Consider the following 17,104-nt stretch of genomic DNA (forward strand, 5'->3'; position numbering starts at 1 on the left):
ACTGTGAAAGAAAAGAGAGTAGAAATGTGATATAACTACAGAGAGACTTAAATTTTAGGCAAAAATTTTAAGATAGGACTGACTTGATATAATCGATGTTTTTGACATAGGGAAGAGGCATGTTTGAGAGGGATTTTTTCAAAGCATGAAGCTGCTAATAACAACAATGCATGAAGCTGCTAATAACAACAAATTTAAAAATGTCATCCATTTTTAAAGCCTCAACGTCCCTTCCATCACCCTCCCCGCCTTCAATGGGGATCATTACTGAAAATCAATACTACCAAGGAGTAAAGATCAGGACCCAAATTTATAGCTTAATCTACTAAGCATTCTTAACCCCCAAAACCAAGGTTTCTGAGTTAACTTAATTTTCCGACAAAGCCATTTTTATAAATATATTTTTTGGTATTTAATGAAACTAATACCTGAAATAAATATATATTAATAAAAAAGGAAATGGGCAAAAACAATTATACATTCTACCTTACTTAGATACCTACTGTTTCTATTTCTGCCCTAATACCATACCTTACTCTAAGTACAGTGAAAGAGCCATCCTTCATTCCGAGAGCAAGATGGATTCCATCTACATTTACAGCTGCACAGCGAATTGGTTCTTCCATGTTACACCTTGCTATTAGTGCATGATCTACTAGGCTCCATATCCTGTAACATTTAATGAAAAGATAGTTATAGAATAAAAGAATAGTTAACTAGTGTTTGCTTAAAAATGATAGACTATGAAAAGATTTTAGTTAAAATAATAATCTCATTTTAAGCAAGACAAATCCAGATTTTCAACTATATGCTTCATGGCAAGGAATCCTTATCTATGAAAATAGGAATAGTGTTCATGATTAAAATGACAAGGGTTGATAGAATCCTTTATTTTTAAAACAACATAATGACACTGATATTTTCCAATTATTCATTTTAGATGATTCCTACTTTGATCAAAGGAGGGATCATATATAATATAGTGATATATGACATACACTATATATATATAGTCTTTTAAATTAAGGATGACACTTAAGACTATGCAAATTCAGTCTATTCAAGACTCTAATGTTGGAAATCTACAACAAAAAGTAGAAAATACTCGTTTTAAAATTAAGAATTATACTTCCAAATAATCTAAAGGACAAAGGCAAAATCCTAATGAAAATTAGTTAATATTTTGAAGTAAGCTATAACAGAATTGTTTTACATCAAAACTTGTGGGATATAGCTAAAATAGTTCTTAGGGAGGAACTTGGCAGATCCTATGAAAACAAAAGCTATAACTTAATGAACAGGCACCTACTCCAAAATGTCCAGAAAAGATCAGTAAAACTAAGATTTTTTAAATGTCTTCATAGCAGTATCTGTTTTTAAAAAGTTCTGTTTATTGCTGTCTTACGGGAAAAATTATTTTGTATATTGTTTTTATATCCAGGAAAATGTGCTAAATTCTCTTTAATTCTAATAATTTATCTGTATTTTCCACATATACAATCATAACATCTACAAATAACAGTTGTTTCTTCTTTTCCAATCCAAATATCTCTCTTTATACATAAATATATTTTATACTACACGCACACACGTATTTGGCCTTACCAGGATGACAAAGACGTCTAGTCTACAGCTGTATGTCATGGTGAAAAAATATAATGGTAAAAGTGGGCATCACTGTCTCCTGATTTTAAAGGAAAGCTTTCAATGTTTTAAGATTATGATATGATAAAAATGTGATATTTACTGAAGACTTTCTATGCTCTACCACAGGGGTCGGCAAACCACGGCCTGTGGGCCAAACTGGGCCCAGTGCCCATTTTTGTACAGTCTGCAAACTAATGGTTTTTACATTTTTAAACGGTTGAAAAAAAGTTAAAATAGCAACGTTTTTGAGACATGAGAAAACTGACTTCTAATAAAATTCAAATTCGTAAATTGAGTTTTATGGGAACACGGCCACTTTTGTTTGCATATTGCCTATTACTGCTTTCGCTCGATCGAGGCAGAGCCGAGTCACTGCAAGAGTCGATGGGAGACAGTGAGTGTGACACAGCTCTCTGCACGGCTCCTTCAGTGTGCTGCGAATTGCAGTAACACGGTTTTAACTTGATAGAATTTCGAGTACTACCAGAATTAACATGTGGTGACATTTTATTATTTTTCATTTCTAGTACAAACCCATCATGTCAAAACAGGAAGAAAAAAAAATGAACTTTGAATTCTGCATTTTTAAGGCACAGTGGAACACGGATTATATTGTTATTGAATTAAATGGTAAAGCATTGTGTTTGTTATGCAATGACACGATAGTTGTCCTAAAAGAATACAAATAAACATTGCCAGATCAAGCACTCATCACAGTATTGTAAACTCACAGGAAAGCAATGGTCAGAAAAATTAGAAAATTTAAAACAAAATATCTCACTCACTGCAGAATTTCTTTACAAATTTGAAAATGAAAATGTTTCAACAAAAATAAATTTCTGAATGGTTCATCTGTTAGCCAAGCAAAGAAAGCTGTTTATTAGTAGTGGATTAAGTAAGTCATTTTGGATTGCAGCAGCTGAAGAAAGGTGTCCAGAGAAAATAAATTTAAGACTATTAGCTTTTTGGTGAGAACATTTGTTCAAAGAATTGAGGGTGTTGGGAACAACACCAACAGTTAATTAAAAAACAAAGCAAATAGTTTTAAGTGGTTTTCCTTGAATACTGATGAGTCAACAGATGTCACAGATAGTACTCAGTTGTTTATTTGAGGAGTCGATGCCAAGTTTGAAGTAATGAACAGTTAGCTTCTATGAACAGTATGTGTGGAACAACAGGCTAGAATATTTTCAAAGGCATCAGAGAGAAAGCACTAATCTAATACAACGTAAAGTGTAATCAAATGGTGGTAAACAATATGTATAGGGAAAAAAAGGCTCAAATTTATAAAGCCTGTGAAAATGTAAGGTGTTGAGCTTAAACAACCAAATATTTCTCCAGAAAAATGGGTTTATTTGAGAACAGAGAAGAATTGCCACTGGAGACACTGCAGTCTAAAGGCAAACCACACAAGTCCCAAGAAACAAAAGAGAGGAAATTTTAAAAGAGGAGAGAGAAACAAGGAAAGCTATTATAAACAGTTCTTCCCGTCCGCCTCTGTAACCAAAGGGTGTGAGAGCTCCCCCTTCTGGCCTCCTGACTCATTTGAACCCATTTCCCATTTAGGAAAAAGCAGCGCCCACGTTAATTTAATTTTACATAAACATACTCTTTGAGGCTGAAGCAAATCTGACTAGTTTTCAATGTGAAAATAAAATATAAAAACTGTTCTTACAGTTATTTCCAAACAGAACTTGTCTCTAATCTTCATGTAACAGAAACGTCATATGATGATCAGTATTTCATAATTTTTTTTCATGTGGTAAATTTCAAAGCATGAAACAACAGGAAGCAGAACACCTAGTATTTGACATTTTCAGCAATCAAGGGTTACTATATTTTGTAAATGATAATACCACTACTAAAAACTTAATGCTATAAACAGAATGTCATTTGTTTCCAAAGACTAACAACATAGTAGAGATGCAAAATTAATAATAAAAGCGATATATCCCGTGGCAAACTTTGGGGGTAAGGTTAGGACTGTAATTCGTGAGATATCTTGGGGTAAACACTGCAGCCGCAAGTACTGCCAGCGAGTATTCTCAGGGCAAACGGGAAGTGGGTTAAATGAGGTTTCTATTCACTAATTTTTGCAAAGCCTATGATTATTGATTGTATTATTCTTTAGCAAGTATTCTGCAAAACGTTTTTTTGACTCATGTTTTAGAACCAATAGTGTTGACCGTGAACTTCATTTGCTTTGTGGATTTAACGACTGTCAGTTCTGAATTTTTGTCAGTGATAGAAGCTAAAAATCCTGACTTGCGCTACCAAACAGCAGTTTAATGGCTTAGCATTAATAAAGTTTTAGGATATTTTGATTTCAGAGACACGAATGAAATTTTTCTGAACTAGAACTGCCCTCAACTATTGTTAAACACTGAATGACTTTGGAAATTAGCTTTTGCTGCAGATTTGATACTGTTTCTTAATGAATTCAATCTAAAATTATAAGCAAAAGCTCTCATATGTACAACTTATATATACTGTGGTAAAGTTATCTGGACAACAGTTAATGTTGTTTAAATAATACCACCAAGCTGCTTTATATACCTCCTGTGCTATCAAAACTTGAAGCAAGAAACAAAATCTCCACGTTCCCACACAAATCTGCTGGGGATATTTTAGCAGAGCCTAATCTATAGTTCTAGCTGGCTGTGTTGGACCACCTTCCCAGGGCAGCTCTAAGCCCTGACTTCCGCCTCTATGCCCCGAGAAGGCCATTAATCTAATGCAAGTATATTCAATGGAAAAAAAATGCTCTCAGGACAAAAAAGGCTTTGGCTGACTGATGCTCCTAAATACTCACAATTTGGCCGACAGTTCCTTACTATCTTGACTGTTCTTTGAACGTTTTTTTCAAGTGACTTACACTTTAACCAGCATTTTTAGGTGTTTTTAATGGAAGCGTTCTTTCCCAGTAACTTGCTCACCAATAACAGACAAATCTAAGCAATTACGTTTTTAAAAACCAGTTGCCGTTTTTTCAACAGCTGTGCAGCAGCTGGTAATAGCAGTTCATCTAAAATGAAAGGAACTGTAAAATAGTTCCTAGCAAAGCACATGGGTAAAGTGTAACCATATAAACAGAGCTATGGCATCTCCCACCTCCATAAAATCAAGTAGCACAATGACAGTAAATGGAATGACTGATTAACAGACCATTAAAAAAGTGGTTTTCTGGAAAGAATTAGGTTGCATCCCCATCTTCTTACACACACTTGAGTAAATTTATGCTGATTAGGACTTAGACATAAAAAATAAAACCACTAATGTATGAAAAAAATATGTGGAAAAACTAACTTTGGGGAAGATTTCTTTATGATAGAAAATGCAAGTCATTAAGAAAATGTTGATAAATTCAGCTACATAAAACAAAATAACAAGAAAAAAACATTTTTTTTTTACAACAAAAAACTACCTAAGTAAAAAAGCAACTAAACTGGTGAAAATTGTTTGCAACTCACATCACAAAGGGTAAATATCCATAATATATAAAGAGCTGCAAAAAATAAAGGAGAAAAAGGATATACAATTCTACAGAAAAAAAGGCAAGAAATATGAACAGATCATAGAAAAGATTCTAAGGAACTAATTATTTTTTAAACTAGTAAATGGGAAAAAATTAAGTTCTTTTGTCCTTTTTCTGTACAAATTATACCCAGAATAATCAAACAGGTGATGAGAAGAAATTCTCTTTATAAAAATACGGTAGCTAACAAATTTAACAAATGATAAAGTTAGAATACCACCATTTGAAATTCTTAATGAAATAACAGATCTAGGTAATACATTCTCAACAGGCATAATATTACCTCAAAAGGGCTAAAGATCAGTTCTTAAGGATGAAAATCTTAAATATTATAATGGTTTGTGATTCTCTAAAGGGCCACAGTACAAAAACAGATATACAGTTTTTTGTAGTGTTAAAATTTCATGCAGAAGAGGTGTGATTAGGGGGAAAAATGTCTAAAAAGTCTCATTAGGAAAGCAAAAAGGTTGAGAAACACTGATCTATATAATAGCCATCAATGGCTGCTAATACAACAAAAAAAATAAATAAAAAGAGAAACTACGTATTACATACCATTAAAGAGGGATATACATTATTACCTAGGAAATAATCTTGGTAAAAATTCTTAACTGCATCTCATCAAACCTCTACATCTATCAGTTTACAGGATACATGGAAGAGAGAACATGTTAAAAAAAAAAAAAACACTGAGTATGCAGTTAACCAAATCTAGCACGTGGAGAGCTCTAGAAGGCAAATACTTTCTTCAACGAATAAACTGTAAGAAGAAAAAAGGAAAGGAAGGAAACTGTAGAATAAAAGAGATTTAAAGACAGATCAACAATTGCAATATATGGACCTTATCTGGAGCCTAAGAAGCCAAAAGAATGCTGTCTAATAACAATATTGTGATGATGTTTAGAGCTATCTTTTAGAGATACAAATGGAAATAATTACACGTGAAATGAGGAGAAAAGACAATGACAAAGTGGAAAAAGTATCTCAACTCATATCACTGACCATTGGTTCTCAAACTTCACCGCACATAATAATCACTTGGAAGGCTTATTAAACCAGATTGATGAATTTCTGATATTAGGTCCTAGATAAAGCATGAGAATTTGCATTTATTACAAGTTCCCTGGTAATGTTGATGCTGCTGGTCCAAGAACTACAGTCATAGAAAGAGGGCTACTTTCTTTAATATGTAGACAGATTTTGTCAGATCCTATTTAAAAATAATTGGAAAAAGACCAATGAACTATTAGATAATAGGCAAAGAGATTGAGCAGATCACAGAAAAGAAAATGCAAATGTCCTCTAAACATATGAAAATATACTCAACATCCATCAATATGACAAAAATGCATGTTTTCAAAAACACAAGATATCATTTTTCACCTTTGGGGTAATTATTAGTGTTGGCAAGGGTGTGGGAAAACAGGCACTGTCATACACTGCTGATATGTATGATAGGTATATAAATTGTTACTGACTCTGTGCAAGGCATTATCTACCAAAATTTTAAATGTATATAGCCTATCAACAAAACAAGCAATTGCAAGTGTTGAGGAGGTTCTGAGGGAAAAAGGAACCCTCATATACTGTTGATGGATATGTAAATTGTTAGAGCCACTATGAAAAATAGTATGGAGGTTCCTCAAAAAATTAAGAATAGAATTACCATATGACCCAGAAATCCCTCTTCTGGGTATCTACTCCCCAAATTTGAGAACATTTATCCATAAAGATATATGCACCCTGACATTCACTGCAACATTATTCACAGTAGTCAAGGTATGGAAACAATTGAAGTATCCTTCGACAGATGATCAGATAAATAAGACGAAGTACATATATACAATGGAATATTACTCAGTCATAAGAAAAGGTGAAATACTGCCATTTGTGACAACATGAGTAGATCTTGAGATAATCATGCTAAGCGAACTCAGAAAACGTTGAGGACCGTATGATTTCACTCACATGTAGGATATAAAACTGAAAGCAACAAATGAACAAGACAAACAAAACTCATAGACACAGACAACAGGTTAGTAGTTACCAGAGGGGAAGGAGGTGGGAGAGGAGGTATATTATCAGTAAAGGGGGGTCAAATATGGTGACAGAAGATTTGACTTAGGGGGGTAAACACACAATGCAATATACAGATGATGTATTACTGAATTGTACACTTGAAACCTGAATAATTTTATTAACCAATGTCACCCCAATAAATTGAAAAAAAGAAAAACGAAAATAGAATGTATATATGCTTTGAACACAGCTAAGAATTTACCACAGAGATGTTTGTATTTACACATGTACAAAATGGCATAGGTATACGGATATTCATTGCAAGCATTGTATTTAATAGCACAAAACTGGAAGAACCTAAACTCCCAACAATAATGGATTAGTTCACAGTGGCCAGGACACGGAAGCAACCAAAGTGTCCTATGATAGATGATTAGATAAAGAAGATGTAGCACATATAACAATGGAATACTGCCATCAAATGAAATATTACCATTTGCGACAATATGGATGGATCTTGAGATAATCATGTTGAGCGAAATAAATCAGACAAAAAGTTGAAAACCATATGATTTCACTCATGTGTGGCATATAAAACTGAAAGCAACAAACAAAACGACAAACACAGACTCATAGACATGGACAATGGATTAGTGGTTACCAGAGGGAAGGAGGGTGAGGGGAGGTAGAGAGTGGTCAAAGGGGTCAAATATTTGGTGACGGAAGGAAATCTAACTTTGGGTGGTGAACACAATGCAATATATATATGACATACTGCTGAACTGTATACTTGAAACTTATTTGATTTTATTCATCAGTGTCACCCTAATAATTTTTAATTAAAAAAAAATAGTAAGTACATACTAAGAGAAAAAAATAGATTAGTTGAAAAAAATTACTGTATATCCATGCAGAGGAATATTACATGGTTGTTAAAAAGATGTAGGTAGCTCTGTAATATTCTGATATGGAAAAAACTCCAACTTATGTTTCTAAGAAAAAAAATCTTAAAATAGTTAATTCTATTAATTTTAAGTGCCTATTAACTGTGTTCATTTGTTATACCACAAGCTGATTAACTTTAAATCTAAGTATTTAAAAAGTGTTTATGTTTATCTGAGTACAAATTCCAGCCTATGCAATTATTTTATAATTTGCTTACCTGACTGAACGATCATCACTTCCAGTCACAGCCAAAGGTTTAGTAGGATGGATGGCAAGTGCCCAAAGCTCACCTTCACAATGCCCTTGCATAATTAGGAAAGGTTTATTTCTTTCATGCACCACAATTTCAAAAATTTCACTGTCCTGTGTTCCAACTAGGATGTGGTCACCCCGCCAACAAACACTCCTCACAGACAAACCTAGTCAAAAGTGAATTGTATTTAAGATCAATGCTGTAATAACAGAATACTGGTTGCCTAAATCAATATTAATTTTTATTCCTTTTTATACCTTAGATGTAAGATAAAAGGAATATGCAAGTCTTTGATCCATACATCTTCTTCAATTATCTATACTGTTTTCTACATGGACTACTTTTCTCTTTTTATATACCTAATTGCTACCCATCCTTCAAGACATACACTCTTCTTCCTTATTAGACAATTTCAGTCATAGTCAAACTACTTCCCTCAACCAGAATCTTACAACACAGTTTACACCATCTGAAAAGTAAGTATTTAGGAATTACCTTTATAGAACTTTATTTTCCTCTTGTAATAATCAGACTTTTTATGTGTCTATATTCCATTTGCAACCTGCTCCGAAAATCATTGAGAGAGACTTCTACTTTTTCTGTATACTCTACAATCCCTTTTGTAACCTTGGGAAAGCTAGTATTTCTCTCAGTTTTCTTATCTGTATAATATGACTAACAGAGACACTGTGTACAAAAGTTCTCCCAATCCTCAACACACTTTATTTTCAACAGTTTATTTGCTAAACAGTTACATTTAGCATTCTAATAGTAAAATGTTTTCAAAATCCAAAGTTACCAAAGTAAGTACCTATCACATCTCTTTATGGGTTGCATTTTAACAGTCATCAGACAACAAAAGAATCTTTGACATAACAGTAAGCCTAGACTGTCTTTAGGCAAAGTTTCTCCTCTTCAGTAGAATTTCAATTAAATGCATACATTTTAAAGGGCAAATGTCTTATTTCTATTTACAAAACATACATTTATATTTACTAAAAGAAACAGATGATCTTTGATATATTTAGAATTTGCCTACTAATGAGATATTTATTTTTTATTACCTTTGTATCCCTGGTCTGTTTCCCTGAGATCAATCACAGTAATTGGTTTAAAAGTTAAATCCCAAAGACGAATGCAGCCATCTCTGCCACCAGTAGCAAAGCCTTCTTCACAAGCATTCATGCTAAAAATTCCTGCCTAGAAGAGGAAATAAAATAATTTAATAACATATACTTTTTAATAAAATCTACTAGATGAAGGTAGAAACCCACTTTAAAAGCTTTTGATGTGACACAGAAATAAGCCAATATATTAGAAAACACAAAAATCTACAAATAAATGTATACATAGGAATTCAATATATGATCAAGGTGGTATTTAATGATATGGGCCTAACATAAAATAGTTAAACCTTACACCATGTATAAAAATGAATTATAGATATAAAATTCCAATTGTAAAAAAATAAGACAAATACGTTAGAAAAGAATCAGAACACTTATATAATTTTGGGCTGTGAGAGACCTTCTAAAAATTTTCATATGAGAAAAGATATAGCAAAGACAGACTGGGGAGATATTTGCAATGGATATGACTGTCAAGAGATTAATATCCCTAATATACAAATAAATAAAGGAAAGAACGTTCAACAAAAAAGAGCAAAGAATATGAAAAGCAGTTTAATAGAAAAGGAAATTCAAGTAGTCGATAAATATAAGAAATTTCAGCAATAGACAGGAAACAAAGTAAAACAAGAAATTACAATTTTTCCCCAGAAGACGAGCAAAAATTTACAATACTGGTCACATCTTGCGCCAATGAATATGAGGATGAACTGGTATTTTCCTATATTGATGGTGAAGATGTGAACTGCCACAACCTTTGTGGACGAGAAACTGGCATTTCTGGTCTTTAGGCAGTTTGCTTAAAGCAAGTCCTGTGTAAGTGTTTCCTGAATATATTTAATACGTAATAGTGGTTCATATTAATATATCTAATAACTTTTCTAGTCAGGATCTTACTGCTCACAGTGTAGTAGCTCTGTAGCTTTACTAGGTGAGGGACCCAACTGCTAAAAAGCCCACATCAAAAACCATCACCAGTTTTAAAAACAGATTTTTCCCCCTGATTTGATAACTTAATTATATGAGAATCTCATGAAGTACAAAAATTAAATTCCTTTGCTGCTCACTTAATAAATTGATATTAAAATTAAAGTTACTTTTTTCTAGACGTGTCCCCCGATTTTCCACTGGTAAATTAGCCAATAAAGCACTAGCTTTATGTCAATGTGGTTAACCGAGAATTCTTTCAGGTTGAATTTAACACGCTTTTTTTTTAACACTACTATGAGAAAGATACGATACTAAAGAAATGGTTTGAACAAGATACTAATTAAACTAATTTAATAAACATTCTCGTGTCTGATTGGATATTTCTTCATTGAAATCTTAAAAACAAATAGACAAATTAATTCAGTTACAACATTTTTCAAGTAACTAAACTGATTAGAAAGTTTACTATTATGTAATCTTTGGTTCTAAGACAAAAAGACAGTTAACATCTAAAAATATTTAAACTATTTAAATATACTTACAGTATGGGCTCCTTGTATTGTTCGTATAAGATTGATTCCTTTCCAAACATATATATCCCCATTGAGTGCACCAGAATATGTCAGTTCATCCCTTGCACAGGCCAGGCACAATATCGTCTGAAGGTCACCAGTCTTACCAAAGACCCCTCGTTTGGGGGTCAGAGCGTTTCCACATAAACTCCAGAACTAAAAGGTACATAGTATAGGCAAATTACCAAAGAATGCTTATAAAATACAGTAAAACATTCCCAAAACTTTGATGCTACGTTAGAGCAGCAGACTAGAAATTACCTAAGAAATTCTCTTATGATAACAATAGCATTTAACGTTCACATCCTCACCCTAGTGTTGTCAATAGCTACGTTATAGCAGATAAGTCACTGGTTTCGATCTTTATCTGTAAGAACAAGGGGGGATGAACTACATTACTTTTAAAATATGTTATGCTTCCCTCGGGTTTCTGAAAAAACGTCTACGTGAAACTTAAGTAAAAAAGTTGAGAATGAATCAGCAATGAAAATGAAGACACCATATTGCTAATAGGAAAAAAGACCGAACCTAATATTCAATCTCTGATGAAGACAGTAAAGATGAAATAATGAAAGGATTAGTATGTTGCTCTCATTGATACTGTCAAAGCTAAGCCATTCTTTTACGTGCAAAGCTTAAAAATGTGAGAAATACATTTGGAATGATTAGGTCATTCTTGAAAAAACATAGGAAGTCAAACATAAATCTTCATGTCCAGGATTTTTGTGCTTTTACATGTATTCAGGTAAATTTTAATAGTTTGCAGAGAGAAATAAAGAAACAAAAATGGGGTAAGGCAAGGATATAGACATTAAGTAGTTCTGCCTAAAGAAATTAGGCAGAGAATAAATTCAACTAAGTCAATTACCATTATTTTATATACTTAAAGATGTTACTTGACCTTCAAGATCTTAAGACTCAAAGATCTTAGTTTAAAATCTGAGGCCTCAAAGAACTGAAAATTATCATGTTTACTCCACTCAAATTACTAATGAATGCTTTAATCAATGAAACTTCATGATTTTTCATTTTAAAAGCTCCATAATTTCTGTGCATAAAGACAGCTGGTCCTCTCTCTTTCAGCAAGTCCCAAATTCAATCTATTATTTTCCTCTGGATCACTGATTCTCAGTTTTGGCTGCACCTGAGAATCACCTAGGGAAATTATAAAACATAGGATGCCTGGGCCCCCTCTGCAACAAACTGAGACAGAATCTCTGCAGAGTGAAGGCCAGGTATCCAAGTGGTTTTGACACTCTAGAACTATTGTTCTAGAATCCAGATTAGTGCTCTCTAACAGAACTTTCTTTGATGATGAACTGTTATCTATATGTATGTGTGTATATGTACACATGCTGTTCAATGGAGTAACCACTAGGTACATGTGACTCTTGAGCATACTGACAGTGTGACTGAAGAAATGAATATTACATTTTATTTACTTTTAATTAATTTAAATAGCCGCATGTGGCTAGTTGCTGCTGTACTGGCCAGTGCAGTTCTAGATCACCTCTGAGACTTAGTTTGCTCATATGCATTGCCTGCAAAGAGAGCTACCATGCTATTCATAGTCTCTATCAAGTTAGAAGAAATGTAACTCAGAGTAAAAACAGTTTGTTTAATTTAATTGAGAAAAGATTTTTAGCTTTATTTATAATATAAAACAGCAGTAAGGTCTCTATTAATTTGCCAATAATTTATTAAGAACTTAATATACATCAAGTACTGTGTCAAACATCACCTGGTTTACCAAAGATGAACAGGAAAAAAATTTCTACCTTCACGGTGCTTACACTACGTAACTGAAACCTAGCAGAGTCTTTTGCTTAAATATTTGTTGGAAAAATAAAGATTTTATACTATTATCAAATCAATACCAGAATACAAAAACTAGAATTGCAGGAACAGCTAAAGGTGTTTTGGAGAAAATATAGATAGAAGAGTGTGTATCAAAAGAATGTGCACTCAGAAACTTACTAAGAATTAACTTATAAAGAACGGTTGTATCAGATAGTGGGAGAAAAGCAAGTATTTCCAATTTACACCATGGATTTTAAAGTACTATAAACATAGGAATGAACAACACCACTGACTATATGGACCTCAAAACCTGAACTATAATCAAAACTGAACTATAATCAAACCTGAACTAATAAAACAAAACTCGGCTTACGTGAAGTAAACGCTGGCTGTCAAAGGCTGAGAGCAAATATAGAGGAAAAAGTAACACTCTCAAAAAGCTGACCATGTGCTAGGCACTATGACAAACACCTGGATATAGCTTTATTTAATCATCAACTCTGTGAGGGTGGTAACAGAAGCCACAGTTTTAAGATGCGAAAAAAGAAACACTCAAAGAGGTTAAATGACTCATCCCAGGTCGAACAGCTGGTAGGTGGCAAAGCCAACTCTGTGCGTGTTGCTTCTACCACGCCATCTTGTCTTCGTGAATGAAAACCTCTTAGTTTATTTGGTTTCCTGTTCTCACATTTTACTTTCTAAATGATATAGGAAGAAACAAGATGAACAGAGTAAAACCTACTTCATTAGACTATAAATTCCTTTATGGAAAATATTTTATTAATTCCCTATTGATACCTATGTCCCTTATATAGATGCCTCACACAGAGTAATTACATAATAAATTTGTTAGACTGAATATAAGAACGTTAAAAATGTTGCCATTTAAAAAACAATGCTATCAAAATCCTAAAACTATCCTAAATTGTAAATAGTGTGATATGTACTTAGTAACAGAGGATAAGCAAACATGACTATTATAAAACAAGACCCTTCCAGTACCTTGATATGTTTTACACCACAGCTGACAAGTTTATTTGGCTGGTACAAATCCCAAGAAATATCAAATATCTGTAAACAAATCAGATTCATAGTGAAAAGATTTATTTTCAGAATCATTTAAGAATCCTATCCAGAAGACCAAGTAGCCCCCAAACCCTATGTCATAAAACAATATTCTTCAATAAATAATCAGAATTCAACGCTTCAAAATCTTATGAGAAATATGTAAATAATAAAGAATAAAAAACTCTTTCTTAGTTTCTATGAACTTATGAAGCAACTAGTGGAGTGACAACACCTCTATTTTTAATATTTTTTTATGGACCAAAAATTAGGTCCATAAATAACAAGAATGGCTCAACAGAACTAAGGCATGAAGCAGGTACCTGCACAATTTCTACAAAAGAAAGATCTGAATGGAACATACAGCTAGAAATAGAGAACATTTTCATAGCTTTCTACCATACAGAACTACTTACATAAAGGATCGAAACATTTATTTCACAGTAAAAGTTGTTTTTATTTTTTAGCTTTATCGTTTATGGGTCAAACAAAATTTTGGAGATCCACAGGCTTCGTCCCAAGATTCCATAAATTCTAAATACATACAAACCATTTTTCTTACAAGAGCAAATAAGATTTAAAAAAATCTAGATAAATAAAAATGCATATAAACATGCACTTTAATAATAAATGAAAGAAAAACTAATATCTGAAAAATAATTTCATAGCAGAAAAGAACCATTTTGCTATCTGGTAGTCTTCACCATGTTTCTTTGACACCTGCCAGTATAATGCTCACTATCTCTAAAAATGCACAAAGTGATAATCTTCAGTGATAATGAAGAAAGAATACATCTTACAAATGAATGTTTATCAACTCACCATAATACAGATTCCATGAAAAACACACTGATACAACTTTAAAATACTAACCACAAAAGTAACTTTTGAAAACTCCAATGATTTTTCATTAAAACCAGTATCATTTTTCATTAAAACCAGTCTATTTACTACATCCAAAGTACAAATGTATGCCATGCTTTGCTCTAAGAATACACAATTGTTTAATAAAATATATCTAACACTTTAAAAATTATCTAAATTGTGCTGGTGAGTGTGTAACAGGTCCCTTTGAGAATCTGCTAAAAACCAAGTTTATTTTCCAAAATGCAGATACACACAAATTTTTCTATATGATTTTTACAGATTCAGAGATTGACCCAAAATAGAATCAATGACTCTCTCTCCTGTGCTGCAGGGTCAGGCTAGGGTTTTACCACACACACACACACACACACACACACACACACACACACACACTTTTAAGATAAAATTTTTGATGTATGTTTATGAGTAGTACATTTAATTAAAAAGCTGACTATAATGTATTCTTTATATTAATTTTAAAAAACTTGAAATAAAGAATATATTTTTAACACATTTGCAAAGAAAAAAAATGTTAGGTGTCTGAGAAATTTAATATTAATGTAATTTTAATTTCACACACAAAATATATTCCACCTAAACTATAATATATATGTAACAAATTAGTGGTAAACCAAAGTAAATAGACCCTAGGCATGAACCAATAACAAAACATTTATTGCTCCTGCTGAAGCAAACACTGGGTTGAAAAGTTTTGTGCTAACGCTATACAGATTGAGTCTATAATATATATGCATTCTAAAATGTTATGAGAATTAACAATTGTATTTAAAATGTTTAATTACATATGAAAAATTTGGCAATAACAAAACACAGAAACACAAAATCCCATCACTCCCTCTGGCCTTCTCCCATCCAATATCCATTAGAAACCCCGAGTATACTTACTCTATCTGTGTGACCAGGAGCCATAGACAACATTCTCCCCCTTTTCCAATCCCAAACACAAACTGCATTCTTTGAATCAAGTCCAACTGAAACCAAGCGCTGATTTATGTCCAACAAGTCCAGAAGGGAGTAAAAAGGCAAGCGAATAAAAAAAGGAACCAAATTATAAATGGCAAACAAATTCTACTCATGGGTAATATAAACATCAAAACTTATACATTTATGTTTTACAGACCTCCTAAGAAAGGCTGGATATAGTTCATCTTGTTAATATTTGCACATATGTGTAGTTCTTCACTTTAAGAAAGAGAAGAATGACTTCCATTTCTAACAGCAGGAGTGAAAAAATACTCTAAACATCTCTCCTGCCAAAAACAAATGCTCGATACAATGTAAAAACATCTTTTTAAATGCAGTGCTGAGCTATCAAAAAATTGAAAAATCTGAGAACAAAAACAAAGTGGTTTCCTATGGAAATCTTGGACAGTGAGGGAACACTCACATCCACTTTACTCTAGGTATTAGCTAAATCTTGGTATGACTGGCTTTTGTTCTATAGGCTGAACAGGAATAGGAGACAAAGTTTCGGACCTGCCCAAGGCAGAGATCTGAATTGCAGACCTCCAATTAAAACAGTGAACTCAGAGTAAAGAAAACAAGAGAAGATCCCTTTTTACGGGTGGGGCAGCAAGGCATAAGGAGAACAACAAACATTCTGAAAATTTGTAGCCACAAGCTGCCGTCATAGGGTTATATGGCCTAAATCCACATTAATCATGAATCCCTCAGGTGGAAATTTTCATTCAAAGTGGTCCTAAGGATCACAGTTTTCGAGCATCTTCAACGTGTTGCACAGGCAAACATAAATCCTATGTGGAGAACTTAAACTTCAATCCTCCCGCAAAGAATTCTTAAAGGTAGCAATCAATTAAAATAAACTTAAAATTAAAAAGAAACAACCCCCTCTCAACAACCACAGGAAACAGAGACCTGAGTGGGAATCAGTAAGTCATGACAAACAGTAAAATCAGTCCTGCAAAACATTAGGCATTGAAATTACCAGATTATATAAAATAAGCTTAATGTGATAAATAAAATTAAGGCTTCAAAATATCTTCAAATGAGCAAAGAACAGTAGACTATAAAAAGTACCCAAGCAGATCTGAAGAAGCAAACAGAATTTCTAGAAAAATAAAATTAAAAACTCAGTAAGAAATTAAAGAGAAGTAAAGAGACAGAACTGAAAAAACAGCGAGATAGAAAGTATAAGAGGTTAAACATGAAAGATGGACTTCTGGTTATATATGAGTATCAGGGTCTGAACTTACACCCCTGCCATAAATGAGAAACCTGTACAAAATATGTGAAACAAGTATTTTCAGACGTTCATAACAATGTTTTACTGTGAATCTGGAAAGAGGGGAAAACGCACAAGATG

The 17,104-nt window shown here is 33.0% G+C and overlaps 1 protein-coding gene across 1 annotated transcript in view; it reads right to left on the minus strand.

Annotated features, from left to right (window-relative positions):
• EML5 (echinoderm microtubule associated protein like 5) overlaps positions 1-17,104 on the minus strand; it is a 129,950-nt gene that overhangs the window by 83,553 nt on the left and 29,293 nt on the right. Inside the window, exons 3-8 of the mRNA XM_023528865.1 lie at positions 15,667-15,765; positions 13,831-13,899; positions 10,999-11,184; positions 9,464-9,599; positions 8,364-8,565; positions 532-669 (exon numbers count right to left, since the gene is read on the minus strand). Of these exons, the coding sequence (XP_023384633.1) occupies positions 532-669; positions 8,364-8,565; positions 9,464-9,599; positions 10,999-11,184; positions 13,831-13,899; positions 15,667-15,765 (830 nt within the window). The remainder of the gene's footprint in view (positions 1-531; positions 670-8,363; positions 8,566-9,463; positions 9,600-10,998; positions 11,185-13,830; positions 13,900-15,666; positions 15,766-17,104) is intronic.

This window comes from Pteropus vampyrus, unplaced genomic scaffold (genome assembly GCF_000151845.1).
Source record: "Pteropus vampyrus isolate Shadow unplaced genomic scaffold, Pvam_2.0 Scaffold32, whole genome shotgun sequence".
In the NCBI taxonomy this organism is placed as follows: Eukaryota; Metazoa; Chordata; class Mammalia; order Chiroptera; family Pteropodidae; genus Pteropus; species Pteropus vampyrus.